Source organism: Cystoisospora suis (genome assembly GCF_002600585.1).
Source record: "Cystoisospora suis strain Wien I chromosome Unknown contig_4662, whole genome shotgun sequence".
Lineage (NCBI taxonomy): Eukaryota > Apicomplexa > Conoidasida > Eucoccidiorida > Sarcocystidae > Cystoisospora > Cystoisospora suis.
The window spans coordinates 1-15,477 of record NW_027157454.1 but is presented as its reverse complement, the minus strand read 5'-3'; the positions used below and the strand labels follow the sequence as shown (position 1 = coordinate 15,477).

Sequence of the window (15,477 nt, the reverse complement as noted above, 5' to 3'; positions counted from 1 at the left end):
ATCCACAAAAGAGAGAAAGAACACAAAGAAAAGTCCAAAAGAAGAGACAAGGAAGGAGAAAGAAATAGAGAGAAGAAGAGGACTGAGGTGTACATACACCGTAGAAAGAGTACGAAAAGATGAATCGAAATGTCATTTCTTGGTTACATGTATAATGAAGAGGGATATGAAAATGATGATGCTGTAAGACCGAGAATCTTTTCTTGTTCAAATGACGAAAGAAAGAATACATCCGATCTCTTGCTTTCCTTTTGCAGAGATCTAGATTCTTTTTCTTCTCACAGGGAAAGAGGAGATTGAATAAATATCCGTCAAAAAATCTTAAACCACTGAGACGTTTGCCGTATAGCAATAATAAGAAGAATAGTAAGGTAGGTACCCACGCGGGCGGCGCATGTGAGTGGAGGGAAGGTAAGAGCTGTTAAAGGACCGTAGAATGCTTGACTTGGCTGTGTGCTACCGAGAGAGGGAGGGCGGTTTTCTTCTTTTCTTTCTGTTCTTTCTCTCTTTTGTGGATGATGACGAGAATGCATGTGTGTGACGCGTGATTGATTCTTCATAGTGAGAGAGAGGAAGAAAAGCAGAAGAGACAGAAACGGCAGGAATGGACCAATCCATTCATGCATGATTGAAGATGAATGAAGAGGAAATACATGAAAAAGAAGATCGAGAAGAATGATTGATGATCGTACAACAGGTTTATTTTCTTGATAGATCTCGTTCCAATTTCCTTTTTCGCTTTCTCCTCTGTTTTTTTAACGAGGTGGTGTGCTCCATGCTACTCCAACTACGGCTGCGGTGTATGTACAGCTCACGTAGAAGCCGACGATGTCTTCCCCATGCCCGATTAGTCAGCTATCCATATTTACCAAGCCTCACACCGGAAACTGAGGATTGCACCTTGCATTTTTAATCCGTTCTAATGCCATGATCTTCTCTGGCCAAGAACGACTACCCCTCAAGGTCTTTCACATCGAAAGGATCGTGACCCCCTCTCTCATCTGCTTTCTTCTTTCTCTCTTTTCTTTCACCTTCCTTACACCGCCTCGTCCATCTTCGTTCTCTTTCTTCTGCATTTCGGCATCATTCCAGGTATAGACTAGCCGTATCTTCTCTATTCCAGATCGAGAGAGACAGATCGTATACCTTCTTCACCACGGATCTACATATAGATCTACTGCGTCATTTCTTTTGTCTCTTTCTTTTTCTTTCTTCTTCTCTACCAGAGATCTACATGACTCCACAGACACGTAGTAGGGCCCCATTGAGAAAGAAAAGAGCGACGGACGGCCGAGCCATCTGGCTTAGCGTGCCATCTTTATATCTCTATCTCCATAGCGCACCTATTACTATCTCTCGTAGCCTTCTCCCTCATCCCGTTCTACAGTAGGCACAACAGGCGACTTGCTAAAATATCCTGTGTCTCTCTCCCCCTTTCAAGGCCCAAGCATGATGGAGACTTCGAGAGAAAGATGTTCCTTTCTCTCTTTACTGTTTCTTTTGAGGAATCGATCTGTTCATCAATCTTCCTTCTCCTTGGGTGAATGATGATAGAGAGCAGATAGACATAGTTCAGCTCTACATGAGAAGCCTCTTGTATGATAAGCACAAGTGGAGATTGGCGAAGAAGAAGAACAATAGTAGACATGAGAAAGAAGAAGAGAAGAGAAGAAGAATGCCGTCTCAAGAGACTCCGATTTTAAAGCAAGAAGCTTAGTATGACTTCTGGTCGACAGAGTGTTCCTTCATAGCAGTCGCGGTAGTGGGCCTTTCTTTACTTTCATTATCTGCAGAAACTGTAAGAGCGGGGAGAAGAAATCTATGCGAAGTCCTGCGTGTCTCAGCAAACTCACCTATCTTCTCTACCTGGAAGATACTACTCCACATAGAGATCTCTCTCTCTATACATATCTATATGTAGATATATCTGTATGTAGATAAACATAGCTACGTATCAAGTTAGTAGGTAGGTATCTATATATGTATAATTGGAATATATGTGTAATAAATGATAGATAGGTAGACAGAGAGATAGATAGGTCACGGACCTCTAAGAATGAATGACTGTATCTGTAGCTCGGGTCCAGAGGACTGAGAGAGAAAACGATTCACTTCGGTCTTCCATGAAGAAGATTTCCTATCAAAATGCCCCTCATGGACGTTTTGTATCGAGGCTTTCTTCATATTGTAAGAAAAAGAAGAAGGAATGATTCTTTCGACACCTACATTCCGATGCTTCTACCTAGGATGAAAAAGAGAGATAGATCCTCTCATCTTTCTCAAAAGACTTCCCCTCTCTCGAGACTGGGAGATGCAAAGAGTGCCTTCTATTTACCTAAGAAGAGATAAGCTCTTCTTCGCTTCTTCTTCTTCTTGTCTTCTGCTTTTTCTTCCAAGATTTCTTCGTTGACAAAAAGTGACTTGTGTCATTAACTGACACGCGAAAGAAAGACAGTCAAAAGTGACCAGAGAAAAGAGAGAGAGAGACAAAGAGAAAAGGAAGACAGAGAGAGAGAGAAAGAGAGAGAAAGGGAAAGAGAGAAAGAGAAAAATATGAAACAACGGAGGTATGGCTGGAGGAGCATGGCAAGAGAGAAGAAGATCTTCTTCAAGCATCCGTAGAGAGATGGCAGTTTTCTTCTTCTTTTTGTATCCTTTTATGAAGGGATCTTTTCTTCTCTAAAGAGAATGAAAAGAAAGGTAGGACTGGGTGCTATAGAGAAGAAGCAGAAAGAAAGATCCATTCCTATGCGCTACTCGTCAACGTGAAGTCTCTCCCTTCAGACCTCTCAGTCGTTCTCTTCTTGAAACATGAATGGAGCAACATGCTTCTGGAGTTTTCCTTTTGCTTCTTGAAGACAAGAAAGAGAGAAAGAAAGAAAGACAAGAATAGAGAGTTAGACAGACCGACGGTGTTGGTCACTTCTTAGAAAAGAAGAGGAGGTGAGAGAGCGAGAGAGAGAAAGAAAGAAAATAGATGAAAAGGCAAGAAGGAAGTTCTGGACTTCTTCCTCTTCATGCTTTTTGTCTTAGAGCAATCTCATGTGTACTGACACATACCATCCAATTACATAAATCGACTTCCCATGTGGGATATACATGTATCCACACATCCACGTCTATTTGTCTTTAACCTATCTATCTATTGAAGATTTGCCAGGGTGGACGTTCTTCTCCGATCGCAGCAGCAGAAGCAGCAGTAGTAGTAGTAGGAGTTCTCTTAAGGTCTTCTCACCTGCTGAGACTTTAGCTCATTTTTCACCCACATAGCCTGTCTACCTCTTGCTTTTTCTTCTCCAAAATTGCCACTTGTCGACTTGCGAAGTGTTTCATCTAAATCTCCTCGAGGTGCGTTTACGAAAGAATGAGAGAAACAAAAAGAAAGAAAGAAAGAGAAAGAATGGATGGATATGAGAATGACTATGCTGATAGTGTGTGTATGTGTGCCAAAACGAACTTAGTCGAGCCACAGAATGGAGGAGAGAATGTCTTGAAAGTTCTTCTTCTTCTTCGAACGAGGAATGCTTTGATCTCTTTCTTTCTTTCATTCATGATGGAAGTGGTGGTCGAGATGAGAGAGAAAGAAGAGAAGAAAAGAGAGAGAAAGTGTGGAGAACTGCATGAACTTCTTCTACTTCGCGCACGCTTCGTTGAGGAGGAGCCATCCCCTTGCCCTTTACACCCATCCTATTTTGCCGCAATAACAATTCTATCAACACAAGCTACATATACATAGATATATATATATATATGGATATATATATATAGATATAGCCACCTATGTATCTAGATATCTGTATGTATCTCTCTCTATTTCTATTTGGAGACTACCCAGGCTTTCCTTTCCTTTCCTTTCTTCTTCTCTCTTCTTCGGCCGATGCAGGTGAAACGAAAGAAGACAACTAAATGCATACAGAGACAGATAGTACAATAGATAAATAGGGAGAGACAGGTCGGTAGAGAGTTGGATAGACTGCAGAATCTTATTGCTTAAAAAGGAAGCGAAAGAAACGGAAAGGAGAAAAGTTGGCATTACTGAAAAGAGACAAGCAGAGACTTGTTGTCGTTTCTCAAGACAGTTTGCATGCATAGAAAGAGAAGGGAACCCATCAAGAAGAAAACTCCCTCTTATTGAGTTACATATGAAACCTTTATAGAATAGACACATGTCTGCACATATGTAGATATCTATCTATCTATATATATATATTTATATATGCGTATATATGTATATACATGAAGTTTCATACTCTGTGTGTGCCCTACATGTATCTGAGAAGGCCACATCGAACTCCATACAGGAATGAGGAAACCTTTCTTTCTCACTCTTTCTTTCTTTCTCACTCTTTCTTTTACCAGATCTTTCCATTTCTTTGAACCTTTAGACCTAAGCCTTCATGAAAGAAAGTTGCGAATTCATGGAAAGTGAGGAATGTCTTGCCATCGAGATAAGTGAGTAGACTTCTATCTACTACTGAAGGCGTGGATCTCTGGAGTTTTCTTTTCTCTTCGAACAAGATTTCTTCTCCTTTTCTTCTTCTTCGTTCTCTTTCTCGATCGTCTTCTTCTCTTCTTCTTTTCAAAAGACTCTCCAGCGCAGCCACAGAGACCATCTGCTGAAGCTCTGGTGCCTCGAGAGACAGACCTGCCTCTACACACATCTCTCCAAGCTGCTCAAGCGTGATGTAAGAAGAAGTATAAAAGGCAGATGAAGCATCAAGAGAAGAAGAAGACGGCGGTTTCTCTTCTTGCGGATTGACAAGGGGAGGCATGGTAGACGCCTGAGAAGATGAAGAGAAAGAAGAAGAAGGAGAGACAGATAGATTCTCATTTGTCTTGGAGAGAAGAAGATTTGAGATCTTTCGCTCTAAGTCGTGAGAGGCTGAAGAAGACGACGACATTCCTGTAGATCTCTTCTCTTGGGTCGTATTTCTCTGAAAAGAAGAAGAAGAAGGGATAGGTGACGGTATCGCACGTGTAAGCACACCCCAGATATAGAGGCATGCACTTTGAAGTCGCTCATATCTCCATTGCTTCTCAGCTAACTTCTCTGCTTCTTTCTGTTTCATATGTCTTCTCTCTTCGTGTTGCTTCTTCTCCCATTTCTTTACTAGCAACCTTCTATCTTTCTTCCCTTCTTCTTCTTCTGTCTTTTCTCTTGTACAGACAACTCTATCATCTCTCTCTTCGTCTCCCGACTGGAAACCGGACGATACAGGTGACACTTCTTCTTCTTCTTCTTTTTCCTCTTGCTTGATGATCTTCTGTGAAGAAAGCTTTCCTCTCATCCGGGAAGAACGAAGAGAAGAAGATGAAGACCCTACAGTCTTCTCCTTCTTCTTCTTCGCACCCGGTTTTCTTCTTCCTTTTCTCCCTCTCCTTCCGATATCACATGAAATCTCTTCTTCCTCTTCTTCGTCTTCTTCTTCATCTTCTTCGACAAGAGAAGAACACTCATCACTACTACTACTATTAGACGACGAGGAAGAAGGTGAGGAGGAGAGATTTTCTTTCCTGCCACGCGAGGCTTTTCTCGCTCTTCTCTTTTTCTTCTCTTCTTTCCTACTAGGATTCGTAGAGAAGTTTAGTTTTTTTCTCTTCTTCTTTCTCGGTTTATCTTCATCGGGGTCGTAGTCCGAGTCATCAAAGTCCGAGAAAGATGGAGAAGAAGAAGAAGCAGCAGGAGAAAAGAAACAAGAGCGGAAACCTTCACTCTTCTCTTCTTCTTCTTCTTTGGATTCTTCTCTATCTTGATCTTCTTCTCTCTTCCCCTTTTCGTCGTCTTCTCTTTCCTCTTTCATGCTTTCTGTCTTCCTTTCTCTTAGGCTTCTTCTCCCTGCTCTCGTATGGTGTTTCTCTTCTTCTTCTTCTTCCTTCATCTTCTCTAGCAGATCATCCTTAGATGGACCCTGGAAAGAAAAGCATTCACGAAATTTGCCTCTTCTTCCTCCCCCTTCATTCTCTTCCTCTTCTTCTTCTTCTTTTCTTCGGTGTCTTGCAGAAGAAGACGGAGAAGGAAATCCCTTCGTCTGCAGAGGTGAATGAAGATTCATAGTCTCTCTCCTATCATTTTCATCTTCTTCTTCTTCCTTTTCTTTCTTCTTCTCTCCATTCTGCGCTTTCTCTTCTTCTGCTTTCTTCTTTTCTTTGTGACTTCTCTGGCTAGTATCGAGACTGTCTGTATTACTTGCTTTCGTCTCTCTCTGAGATATGTCTAGATGAGGGAAAGGCGAAGAAGAAGAACGACGCTGAGAAAGAGCACTGCCATTTCTCTTCTCTTTCTTCTCTTCTCCCTTCTCAAGAGAAGAAGAAAACTCTTCTTTCTTCTTCTTAGGAGAATGGTAAATACTAGCCGAGTCATGAAAAAGAGAAGAAGAAGAAGAAAGACGCAGACTATCAGTCTTGTTCTTTACATGCTCCGTCGCTTCTATCTCTTTACTAGCAGGCCACATAGAAGAAGATGAAGACGAAGAAGAAGAAGAGAGAGAAGAAGAAGGAGAAGAAGATGAAGACGAAGAAGACGAAGAAGAAGAAGAGAGAGAAGAAGATGGAGAAGAAGAGACATGGAGGTCGGAGGCTTCTTGTTCATGTTGCTGTGAGAGAGAGAGGGCTATAGCAAGTTGGAGAGCTTCTTCGTCATCCTCGAGATCGCTCGATATAAATACTAATGCATCTCTCTCCTTCTTCTTCTTCTTCTTCCTTTTCTTCTCCTCCTCATGGGCTGCACTTGGCTTTCTTCTTTCTTCTTCTTCTTCTCCTTGTCGTTCTTCTTCTTTTAATTTCCTCAATTCTGTCCTTCCTCTTCTGCTGCGTTTCTTTATTCTCTCTTCTTCTTGTCTCTCCTCCTGACTTAGCCTGTCGACTTCTCTCTCTTCTTTAACATGCTCTCTTGACACCCTTCTTCTTCTTTCTGTCATATCTTCGTCTTCTCTATCACTCGATTCGCACAAAGCTCTTTCTCTGCTCTCTCCTTCTATTCTATTTCGGCTAGTATCTATCCTCCTGCTTTCTAAAATCTTAGCAACATCTCTCTCTTCTTCTTCTTCTTCTTCTCTTCCTCCTCTATCTTTCTTCTGTCTTGAGAATATACACCTCTGTTCTTTCTCAAAGTCTTGACCTTTCTCAGCGGTCTGCTGAGGCGAACTGCTTCTTCTTTCTGTCCTTTGACGAGATGCCCCATTTCTATCTTCTCTCTTCTCTCTCTCGTCTTGTTTCTCTCTCTCTTGTTCTCCTTCTTTCTCTTTCTCTCTTTCTTCCTCATCCTTTTCTTCATGAAAAGTGGAGTTTTGCCTATCCTTCTCTTCTTCTTGTGCGACTCGTTGCAGGCGTCGCGCCTCGCGAACATCGACGGCTCGCAATTCTCCTTTCCTTACGACACCCCTCATCGACTCTTCTTCTTCATCTCTTCCTTCATGCTGCTCTTCTTCTTCTTCTCCTCTCCTCCTCTCTTCTTCTTCTTCCTCTACAATTACCACTTCTTCTTCTTTTTCTTTTTGCCTCCTCTCACCTTTCTTCTCTGTCGTGGTCGGTTCTTCGTCTCTTCTTCTTTTTCGCTGAGTGGGGTGCGATCTTTCCTCGCTTTCTTTTTCTTCTTCTCTCGCTTCGTTCTCTATCTCCTTCTTCCTTTTATGCGCATGCAAAGAAGCCGAGAGAGCTAGAGCCAGTTGGAGTTGCTCCTCTTCATTTTCCTCTTCTCCGTCTATCACACACACCTCCTCTTCTTCTTCTTCCTCTTCTTTCTCTTCTTTCTTTCTCGCTTGACTTTTCTCCTGTGGATCAAAACTACCAAGGCTTATCCCACCCCTATCCTTCTCCTCCTGCTGCCGATTCTCTCCTTCTTCTCCTTCTTCTCTCCTCTCCATTCTTCTTCTTTTCTTCTTCTTCTCTCTCTCTGTCTTCACATTCTATAGTATTCATAAGAATCGATTCCTGGAAAAGATAGAAAGACAGCTAGCTAGCCAGATAGAGACATACACACTCGATCTTCTCACCTTCCCTCATCAACAGAAGCAAGACTTTCTCTTCTTCTTCTTCGTTTACTTTCCTCTCCTTTCTTTCTAAGAAAACAGACGTAATAGACATTTTTCTCTTCTTCTTCTTATTCGCTTTAACTTTCGTTCTTTTGTGTATTTCTCTCCCTTTCTAGGTAGCAGGGTTCTTCAGTATCTCTGTCTCTATCAAAGAAGATAGAGCTTCACTAGCGACTACTTTCTTTTGCTCTCTCTATCTCTCCACGCTTTCTTCTTTCTTCGATAGACTACTTCTCCGCTCCTCTTCTTCTTCTCTTTCTTCTTGTGAAAATGTATGTAGCTTCTCCTTTCCTATCCTTTAGAGAAAGAGGCATCGGCTCCTACTGATGACTCTCGAGATTTTAATAGAAGGCGAGAAAAAAGAAGAATATGAAGAAAGAGAAAGAAGAAAGGTTCTTTCTTGAGAGAAAGAAATGAGAAAAGATGAAGAGGAAGAGTGGGGAAGTGTTAAATCCATCATCATCATGGAGAAGAAGAAGAAAGAAAGAAAATAACCACAGGAGAGAAAAAGAAAAGGAGCTTCTTTCTTCCTCTTCTTCTTCTTCGTTATTTTCTTTCTTCGTCCTTCTTTTCCTTCTTCTTTCTTCTTCTGCTTTGCTTTCTGTCCTTTTGCTCTGGCGTGTAAGATAAAGATTTTGTGGAGGAGCTTCTTTTCTTCTTCATCCCTAATCTCTTCCAGGTTTGAGAAGGAGAAAGAAAAGAGGGAAGAAAAAGAAGACCTGCAGAACAGCAGAGAAACCCTCAAGGGAGAAGAGAAAAAGGACAAAAAGAAAGCCCGGAGAAACAAGGAGAAACGGAGAAGGAGAAAGGAAGAACAAGAGAAAGAGGAAGAAAAGAAGAAGAAAGATAGAGACTGAAAGAAAGAGAGATACGAGAAAGAGAGAAAGAGTGAGAAGACAAGTGAATCCCTGGAGATAGATGAAGGAATGAAATAGAAGAAGAAAAGAAAGGAAATCAGAGGGAATTCATGGAAAGCGGCTTTGTCAGATCAACAGAGAGAGAAGAGTCTTTCTTTCTCTTTTTTTCTTTCTTTCTTGAGAGATGATCAACCGAGACAATAGACACACATTTCACACGGGGAAGCTTTCTTCTTTCTTTGAAGAAGAAGCAAAAGAAAGAAAGAAAATGGACCACGGTGATGCTGTTGATGGGAGAATCGGTACTAAGGAGAAATAAAGAGAAGCGAAAAAGGAGAGAGACAGATTGAAGAACGAAGATAGATGGAGTGAAGATAGGTCAATAGATAGACTAAAGATGAGTTGAAGATACAATGGAGATGTTTCTTGCATGAAAAGAAGAAGGGAGAACGAAAATGAGGATGGAAAGAAAGAAAGAAAGGGAGAAAGCAAGGAAGGTTTCTGCGCGATTTTCTATCGGGAGAGCGGGAGAGAAGAAGAAAGTGAAGGAGGGAGAAAAGAGAGAGAATCTTTCTCAAGCAAAAAGAGGCAAAGAAAAAAAAAACAAAAGAAAGAAAGAAGAAAGGAAAGCAATTTGAGGTCACACAACCCTGCTGAAAAGGAGAAGAATACATAAACAAAGAAAGAAAGAAGGACGAAGAGTTGAATCTCCCCTACAAAAGAAAACAAGTTGTCGAAATCGTTTCCTGTCTGTCTCGGGAAGAAACACAAAAGAAGAAAATTCCGCGGAGAAAGAACAAAAGAAAGAAAGAGAGGCTCTTTGATAGCTAGAGACTTATAGGATAACTTCCAAAAGGCGCTTGTGTGTCTACGAGGACAGAAGAAAAACGCCTCTTTCACGCTCTCTCTTTCTGTCTGTCTGTCTCTTCGCCTTCTCACCGTCAACGAGAGACGAGAGGAGCAAAACACCCCCAAGCACGAGAGACAGAGAGATAGAGAGGGAAAGAGAGCTCGAGGTTGCTAGGCAGGAGGTGTGAGAGAAGCCAGAGAAAGGAGGGATTGCACGCTGAAGAAAGAACAAAGAAAGAACGATGGGAAGCAAGAAAGGAAGAAGATTCGTGAGATGCCTTGAGAGAGAAAGGATGAAGGAGGTAGAAAAGTCGACACAAGATGTGCTCGAAGCTGAAAAGCAGCAAGAAAAGAAGAAGAATAAGAATTTCCTTATTCTCTACTATTGCAGAGACATCACTCGAAAATTCATGCCCTAGAGAGCTACTGAGCGGATCGGGCGATCAATCCATCCATCCATCGAAAGACGAACAAGGAATAGATCGAGCGAGAGATAGAGAGATAGAGATAGAAAGTGTGTGCCGATGGTGATGACGGGGAAGAAGAAAGCCGTCCAAATTTCTTTCCGAAGAGCTACTCGCAGAAAAGAATAAGAGAAGAAGAGAGAAAGAAAAAGAAAAAGAGGAAGCATGACTCTTGCTCTGCGAAAGTGAGTAGAGAAGGCTGGGAAGAAGATGAGAAGATGAGTAAGGAGAGCTTGCCTGCAAAAAGGTGTCTCGCCAGTCAAGTAGTTGAATGAGGAGGAAAAAGAAAGAAAGAAGAGAAGAACAACGCGATGGAAAGAGCATTGACGAAGGAAGAAAGCTCTTTAGATTCTTCTTTTCTTCTTCTCCCTTGTCTAGTTTTGCGGAGGAGCAACTCCTCCTCGTCATGAAAACGCGACGACTGCAGTCACTCTGTGTGTTGAGTTCGTCAAGAGCGAGGTGTACATACACCTGAGAATGGCTCTTCTTCTTTTCTTGCCTTGTTCGATATAAGGAGCCGGACATGAAGAGACTTTTATTGCTTCTTTTTCGTGCTGATTTCTAGAATCTTTTTCTAAATATCAGACAAAAGCCTAAATGACCTCCCTTCAAGAAGATAGACACCTCTCTCTCTGCTTGTGAGACAGTCATCGCGAAGAACGAGAAAGACGAGAGAAGTTCAGGAAATCTCTCTTCTACCTTTCGCAATCTCTCTCTCCCTTTCTCTCTTACTCCTCCTCATCGTTGATAGCCATCTATACATATATATATATATCTCTATGTATGGATCTTCTTGATATACAATCCCTACACACATAGGTAATTGTGTATGTACAAGGATCCTTGTATGGATGGATATGACTGTCTAGTTCAAGTAAGACAGTTCTCGGAGATGATCGATCGAAGAGAGAAACAGAGAGAGAGAAAAGTAGTCTTGCTTATTTCTAGAGGGATGCGATCCAATGCAACACAGCCTTCGGTCGATCTTCGGGTGTATCTGTAGTGATCTGCATTACACCGTAGCCTCTCTTCTCACTTTCTACAGAAATGAAAAGAAGTTCATTATCAACAGGACCAGGGATAGGGCCATAGAAGCACAATGCCGTTTCATTACCTTGCATTAGTAGTAGTAGTAGTAGCTCTAGTTGGCGTATCACTATTCGATGGGGTGACTTCGAAACCTCTCTATCTCCCTGTCTAGCTGTTGATCTATCCATCTATCTATCTATCTCCTTCTAGGGTCGTCAACAAGTTTTCCTTCTTCTTCTTCTTTCTCTTGCACAAGGTATAGAGAAGAACATGCCGACAAAGAAGAAGAGGAAGAAGACACGTCGAGTTGAAAGGGAGAAGATGGTCCTACTTCTTCTTCTTATTCTTTCATAGGGTTATAGTAGGTCTTTAGTTGGATCGCGGGGCTTTAGTAAGGACAGACAAAGATCAAAGAAGGAAAAAGTGAAAGACACAGAGAGAGAGAAGCTTCTTATCCTTACCCTTGTGATGCTTCCCGCCCGGGCTTGTTTATACTACACCTTTCTTCTTCTTTTTGTTCACATTTTCTGTAGACAGAAGGCAAGAAACGACGAGGCGACGAATGAAGAAAGGAGAACTGATCTTCTCAAGGCAAATCATCTTTTCGATTCGATCCAACTTTGGATCGAAGAATCTTCTTGAAAGCGTCAGATCACAAACAGTGCGATACAGACAAATCGCCCCGTTGAGCCAGAGAGGCCCCATTCATCTAAGGATCAATCGATGGATCATCGCCATCGATCGATCGATCCAGCGATCGATCGATGGCGATGAGAAGAGCGAAGGTCTCGTAGGTACAGCCACTTGAGAGGTAGTATTTGGAGGCTGGCTAGCTAGCTACATAGCTAAAAGATGAGGAAGATGAAAAGAATGAATGAAAGTCGTTCCTTTCTTCGTCTTCTTCTTCTTCTTTTGTCTATCGCTAAGATTGTCCCTGTCTTTTTGTGTGTCTCTGCTCTTGTCTTGAATTAGGACAAGCTCTTCTTTCTTTTTTCCTGTCCGTCCGTCGTATTCCTCGTCAACTCTCGATTCTTTTCTTCTCTTCAATCCTCCCTCTTTCTTTTCTCTTTTTCTTTCCTCCCTTTCATTGCTGCCTTTTGTTTTCGTCTTCTTTAGAAATCTTTTCCCTTCTTTCTTTCTTTCTCTCTTTCTCTCCTTTGTCTTGTGTTGTCTGTCTCTTCTCTCTTCTCTTCTTCAATCGACTCGCCGCCCCAGGAGGAGGAGGAGCAGCAGCAGTAGTGACTAAACAAATAGTGAATGGGCGAATGAAAAGGAAGAAAAGCATTTCTCACCTTTTACCCATCACTTCCGTCATCGCTTGATCTTTTTCATCCTAAAGAACGTCCTCTCTCATCTTCTTTATTCCTCTGTCTCCCTCTTTCTCTTCTGGTCTCTTGTCGTGCTTTCCTCTTCTTCTTTTTCTTAAGGTTTCCGAGTTGAAGAAAGCAGCGAAACAGCGAGCGCCTCAACGCACTCTTCACTTACTCTCTTTCTAAGAAAGAAAGAAAGAAAGAGAGAGGGAGAATGGCTAGAGTCTAGGTCTTCGAAGTGTCTTTTCTACTTGTCTCTTCTTCATAGTAAAAGAGGGAGGGTCTCTTGAAACAGCCCGATCAATCGATCACCCTTCCAAGCAAAGGAATCTTCATTACACTCTACATCTCGTCCTTTCTTCCTCTTCTTTTTCCTCCTCCTCTTCTTCTTATCTTTTCATCTTCTTTTTCTTTTTCTTCATGTAAGGATTGACCATTCTCAGCTTCCTTGTAGTAAAGCACTTCTCTCTCCAAACGTAACTGCTCTTCCTCGCTTCATCTCTTATGATAATTCTCTCTCTCTTTCTCTTCTCCTCTCTCTCTTTTTCTTACTTCTTCTTCTTCTTTTTCTTTTGTTGAATCAATAGCATGTACGACTTGTATGGCTTGGAATTCTTCTTCTTCTTCTTGTCATAGAGCTTTTTCTCTTTCTGTCTCATATGACTTAAGAAAACAGAAGACTCTTCTTCTTCTTCTCCTTTTTTGTGGCGTGTATGACGATAGAGGTGTAAAGAGTCGGAGAGAGATCTTTTAGAGAGAAGAAGAAGAAAAGAACAGGACAGGGGGGGGGGGGTTCGGGGAGCTAGGAATGGAAGAGAGAGAACGATAGAGGTCTACTGAAGTCAATAGAAGCGAAAGAGAAGGAGAGGGAGAGGAGATAGATCAAAGATAGATAGATCAAAGATAGATAGATTAAAGATAGATAGATAGAAGATAGGTGTTTTTTCTTTTCATGAAGTTGTTTGCGTGGAGAGACCAAAACATCTTTGAAGACCAAAGAAAGACCAAGATTTGGAAAAGAGACTATGTAAGGAAGTGGAAGGAGTCATCCCTCCCTCCGTATGCTTTCTCTACCTTTTTTGACCCATCCCCAGTCCGATCTAGATCTCTTTCTCTTTATCATTCTGTCTCACTCTGTCTTTCTTCTTGTAGACATCTTTGCAATGAGAGAGTTCTTGTGACTTTTCTTTGTCTCGCCATATCTCTTTCTGTCTCTCTCTCTCTCTCTCCGCCTTTCCAGATTTCCTTCTTCATTGACGTCAATTCTGTAGCCCTTCTTCTCCCTTACCGCTTTCTCTCTTTTTCTATCTATTTACCTATCTCTCTATCTTTAATCTATCTCTCTCTATCTCTCTTCTGCTTGTGTTTGCCCCGCTACGATCATCATTCGTCTCTTCCTTCTTCTCTCTCTCTTTTCCTTCATTCTTAACTCTTCTTTCTTTTTGCTCCTCTCTGCAAATTCACTCTCTTCTTACGACTAAGGAAGAAAAACGTTCTACTTCAACTTCCTCTCAATTTGAGCCCTATCACTCCTACCAATACTTCAACTCCAACTCCTCCCACTCTTCTTCTTCTTCTTCTTCTTCTCTTCTTCTTCTTCTCTTCTTCTTCTTCTTTTTTCTTCGTGCTTGTTTCTGCAAGTGCGTCGTTTCGTTTGTCTTCTTCCTCTCCCTCCTCTTTGATAGTAGAAGCCCCCCCTGCATGCATGCGCATCGTCCATCCATCCATCCATTCATTTATCCATCCATCGATATATGTATCCTTCTCTTGCATGCGCTTTCTTCTCGTCATTCTTCAACACTCCCACCAGCAGCACTAGGGGGAGAAGAAGAGGAAGGAGGAGGACGTGCAAAAAAGAAGATTCTCACGATGCTTTTGAGAAGAGATCGAAGGAAAAGAGATAGGAGAGAAATCTAAAGAAAGCAAGAAACAAAGAAGATGAGTGAAGCAAGAAGAGAGGAGAGAGGATCAGAGACAGAAAGAGAGAGAAGAAGATCAATATAAAGAGAGAAACGCAACTAGATAGATGGACGGATGCGAGGAGGGGGTCCTCCTTCTCTTCATGTGTGATGTCTCTAAGAAACCCTCCATGCTTTATGTCGTTGGCGTACTAGCTATGCTGCTTCTCTTTCTCTCGTCTTCTTTCTCTTCTTTCTCTTCTTCTTCTTCTTCTTTTTCGAGTGCTTGTTCTATTCCAAGCGAAGATGATGCTTTCCACAAAGAATACCGGGAGTTTTGGAATGCTGAGAGAGCAGCTCGAGGTGACGAAAGGGAGACTTTTAGTCAAGGAGGAGATGTGTAGCCAACTCATTCAGGAGAATCAGCAACTCCTTAAAACGCTACAGAACGTGCGGCACGAACAAGACATACAACTCCATAGTGTCAAAAGGTAAGTCAAACAAGCAAGATACATCTCCTCTCTCTCTTTTCTTCTCTCTCCTATCTTCTTCGTTTCCTTCCTCATCTTTTGATAGTCTTGTCTAATTGGCAGGTGTCTGTACTGTGGCTTCTTCGTCTGTAGACAATGACTAGATAATGTATATCAAACAAAGATAGCTTTCTCTTTCTCCTTCTTCTTCGCTGTATCGAGAAGGAATGATAGACACCTATATATACAGAGAGGAGAATCGGTCTGTTTAGTTTCATCTCTATAGATGCGGATGAGACTCTCGGTAGATAGTTCTTTATAGCTCTCTTTCACATTCTATCTTCCTTTTCAAGATATCTCTCTCACTCCTCGAAACAGTCTTTTGTCTCTCTCTTCCTATGACTGCACTTAGATGCATACACCCCCCCATCTATACAACGCATTCTCTCTCTATAGAGACATCTACGTATACACGAATATGTTTAGTCTATATCTATCGACCTATCTATCCGTAATCTATCTTTAATCTATCTATCTATCTTTAATCTATCTATCTATCTATCTTGAGTC

General features: G+C 41.7%; 3 protein-coding genes across 3 annotated transcripts; 2 read left to right on the top strand and 1 right to left on the bottom strand.

Moving 5' to 3' along the window:
• Nucleotides 1-17: 17 nt before the first annotated feature.
• CSUI_008357 (uncharacterized protein) lies at nt 18-860 on the top strand (the record flags this gene model as incomplete). Its single annotated transcript, XM_068068491.1, has 1 exon — nt 18-860. A coding segment is annotated over exon 1 (177 nt), but the record flags the coding sequence as incomplete, so codon positions are not given.
• A 2,914-nt stretch (nt 861-3,774) lies between these two features.
• Nucleotides 3,775-10,127, bottom strand: CSUI_008356 (uncharacterized protein). The gene has a single exon (XM_068068490.1). The coding sequence runs from the start codon at nt 7,860-7,862 to the stop codon at nt 4,353-4,355; it is 3,510 nt and encodes a 1,169-aa protein (XP_067919534.1). The 5' UTR covers nt 7,863-10,127; the 3' UTR covers nt 3,775-4,352.
• Nucleotides 10,128-10,247: 120 nt separating this feature from the next.
• On the top strand, nt 10,248-10,731 carry CSUI_008355 (uncharacterized protein; the record flags this gene model as incomplete). Its single annotated transcript, XM_068068489.1, has 1 exon — nt 10,248-10,731. A coding segment is annotated over one exon (228 nt), but the record flags the coding sequence as incomplete, so codon positions are not given.
• Nucleotides 10,732-15,477: the final 4,746 nt, after the last annotated feature.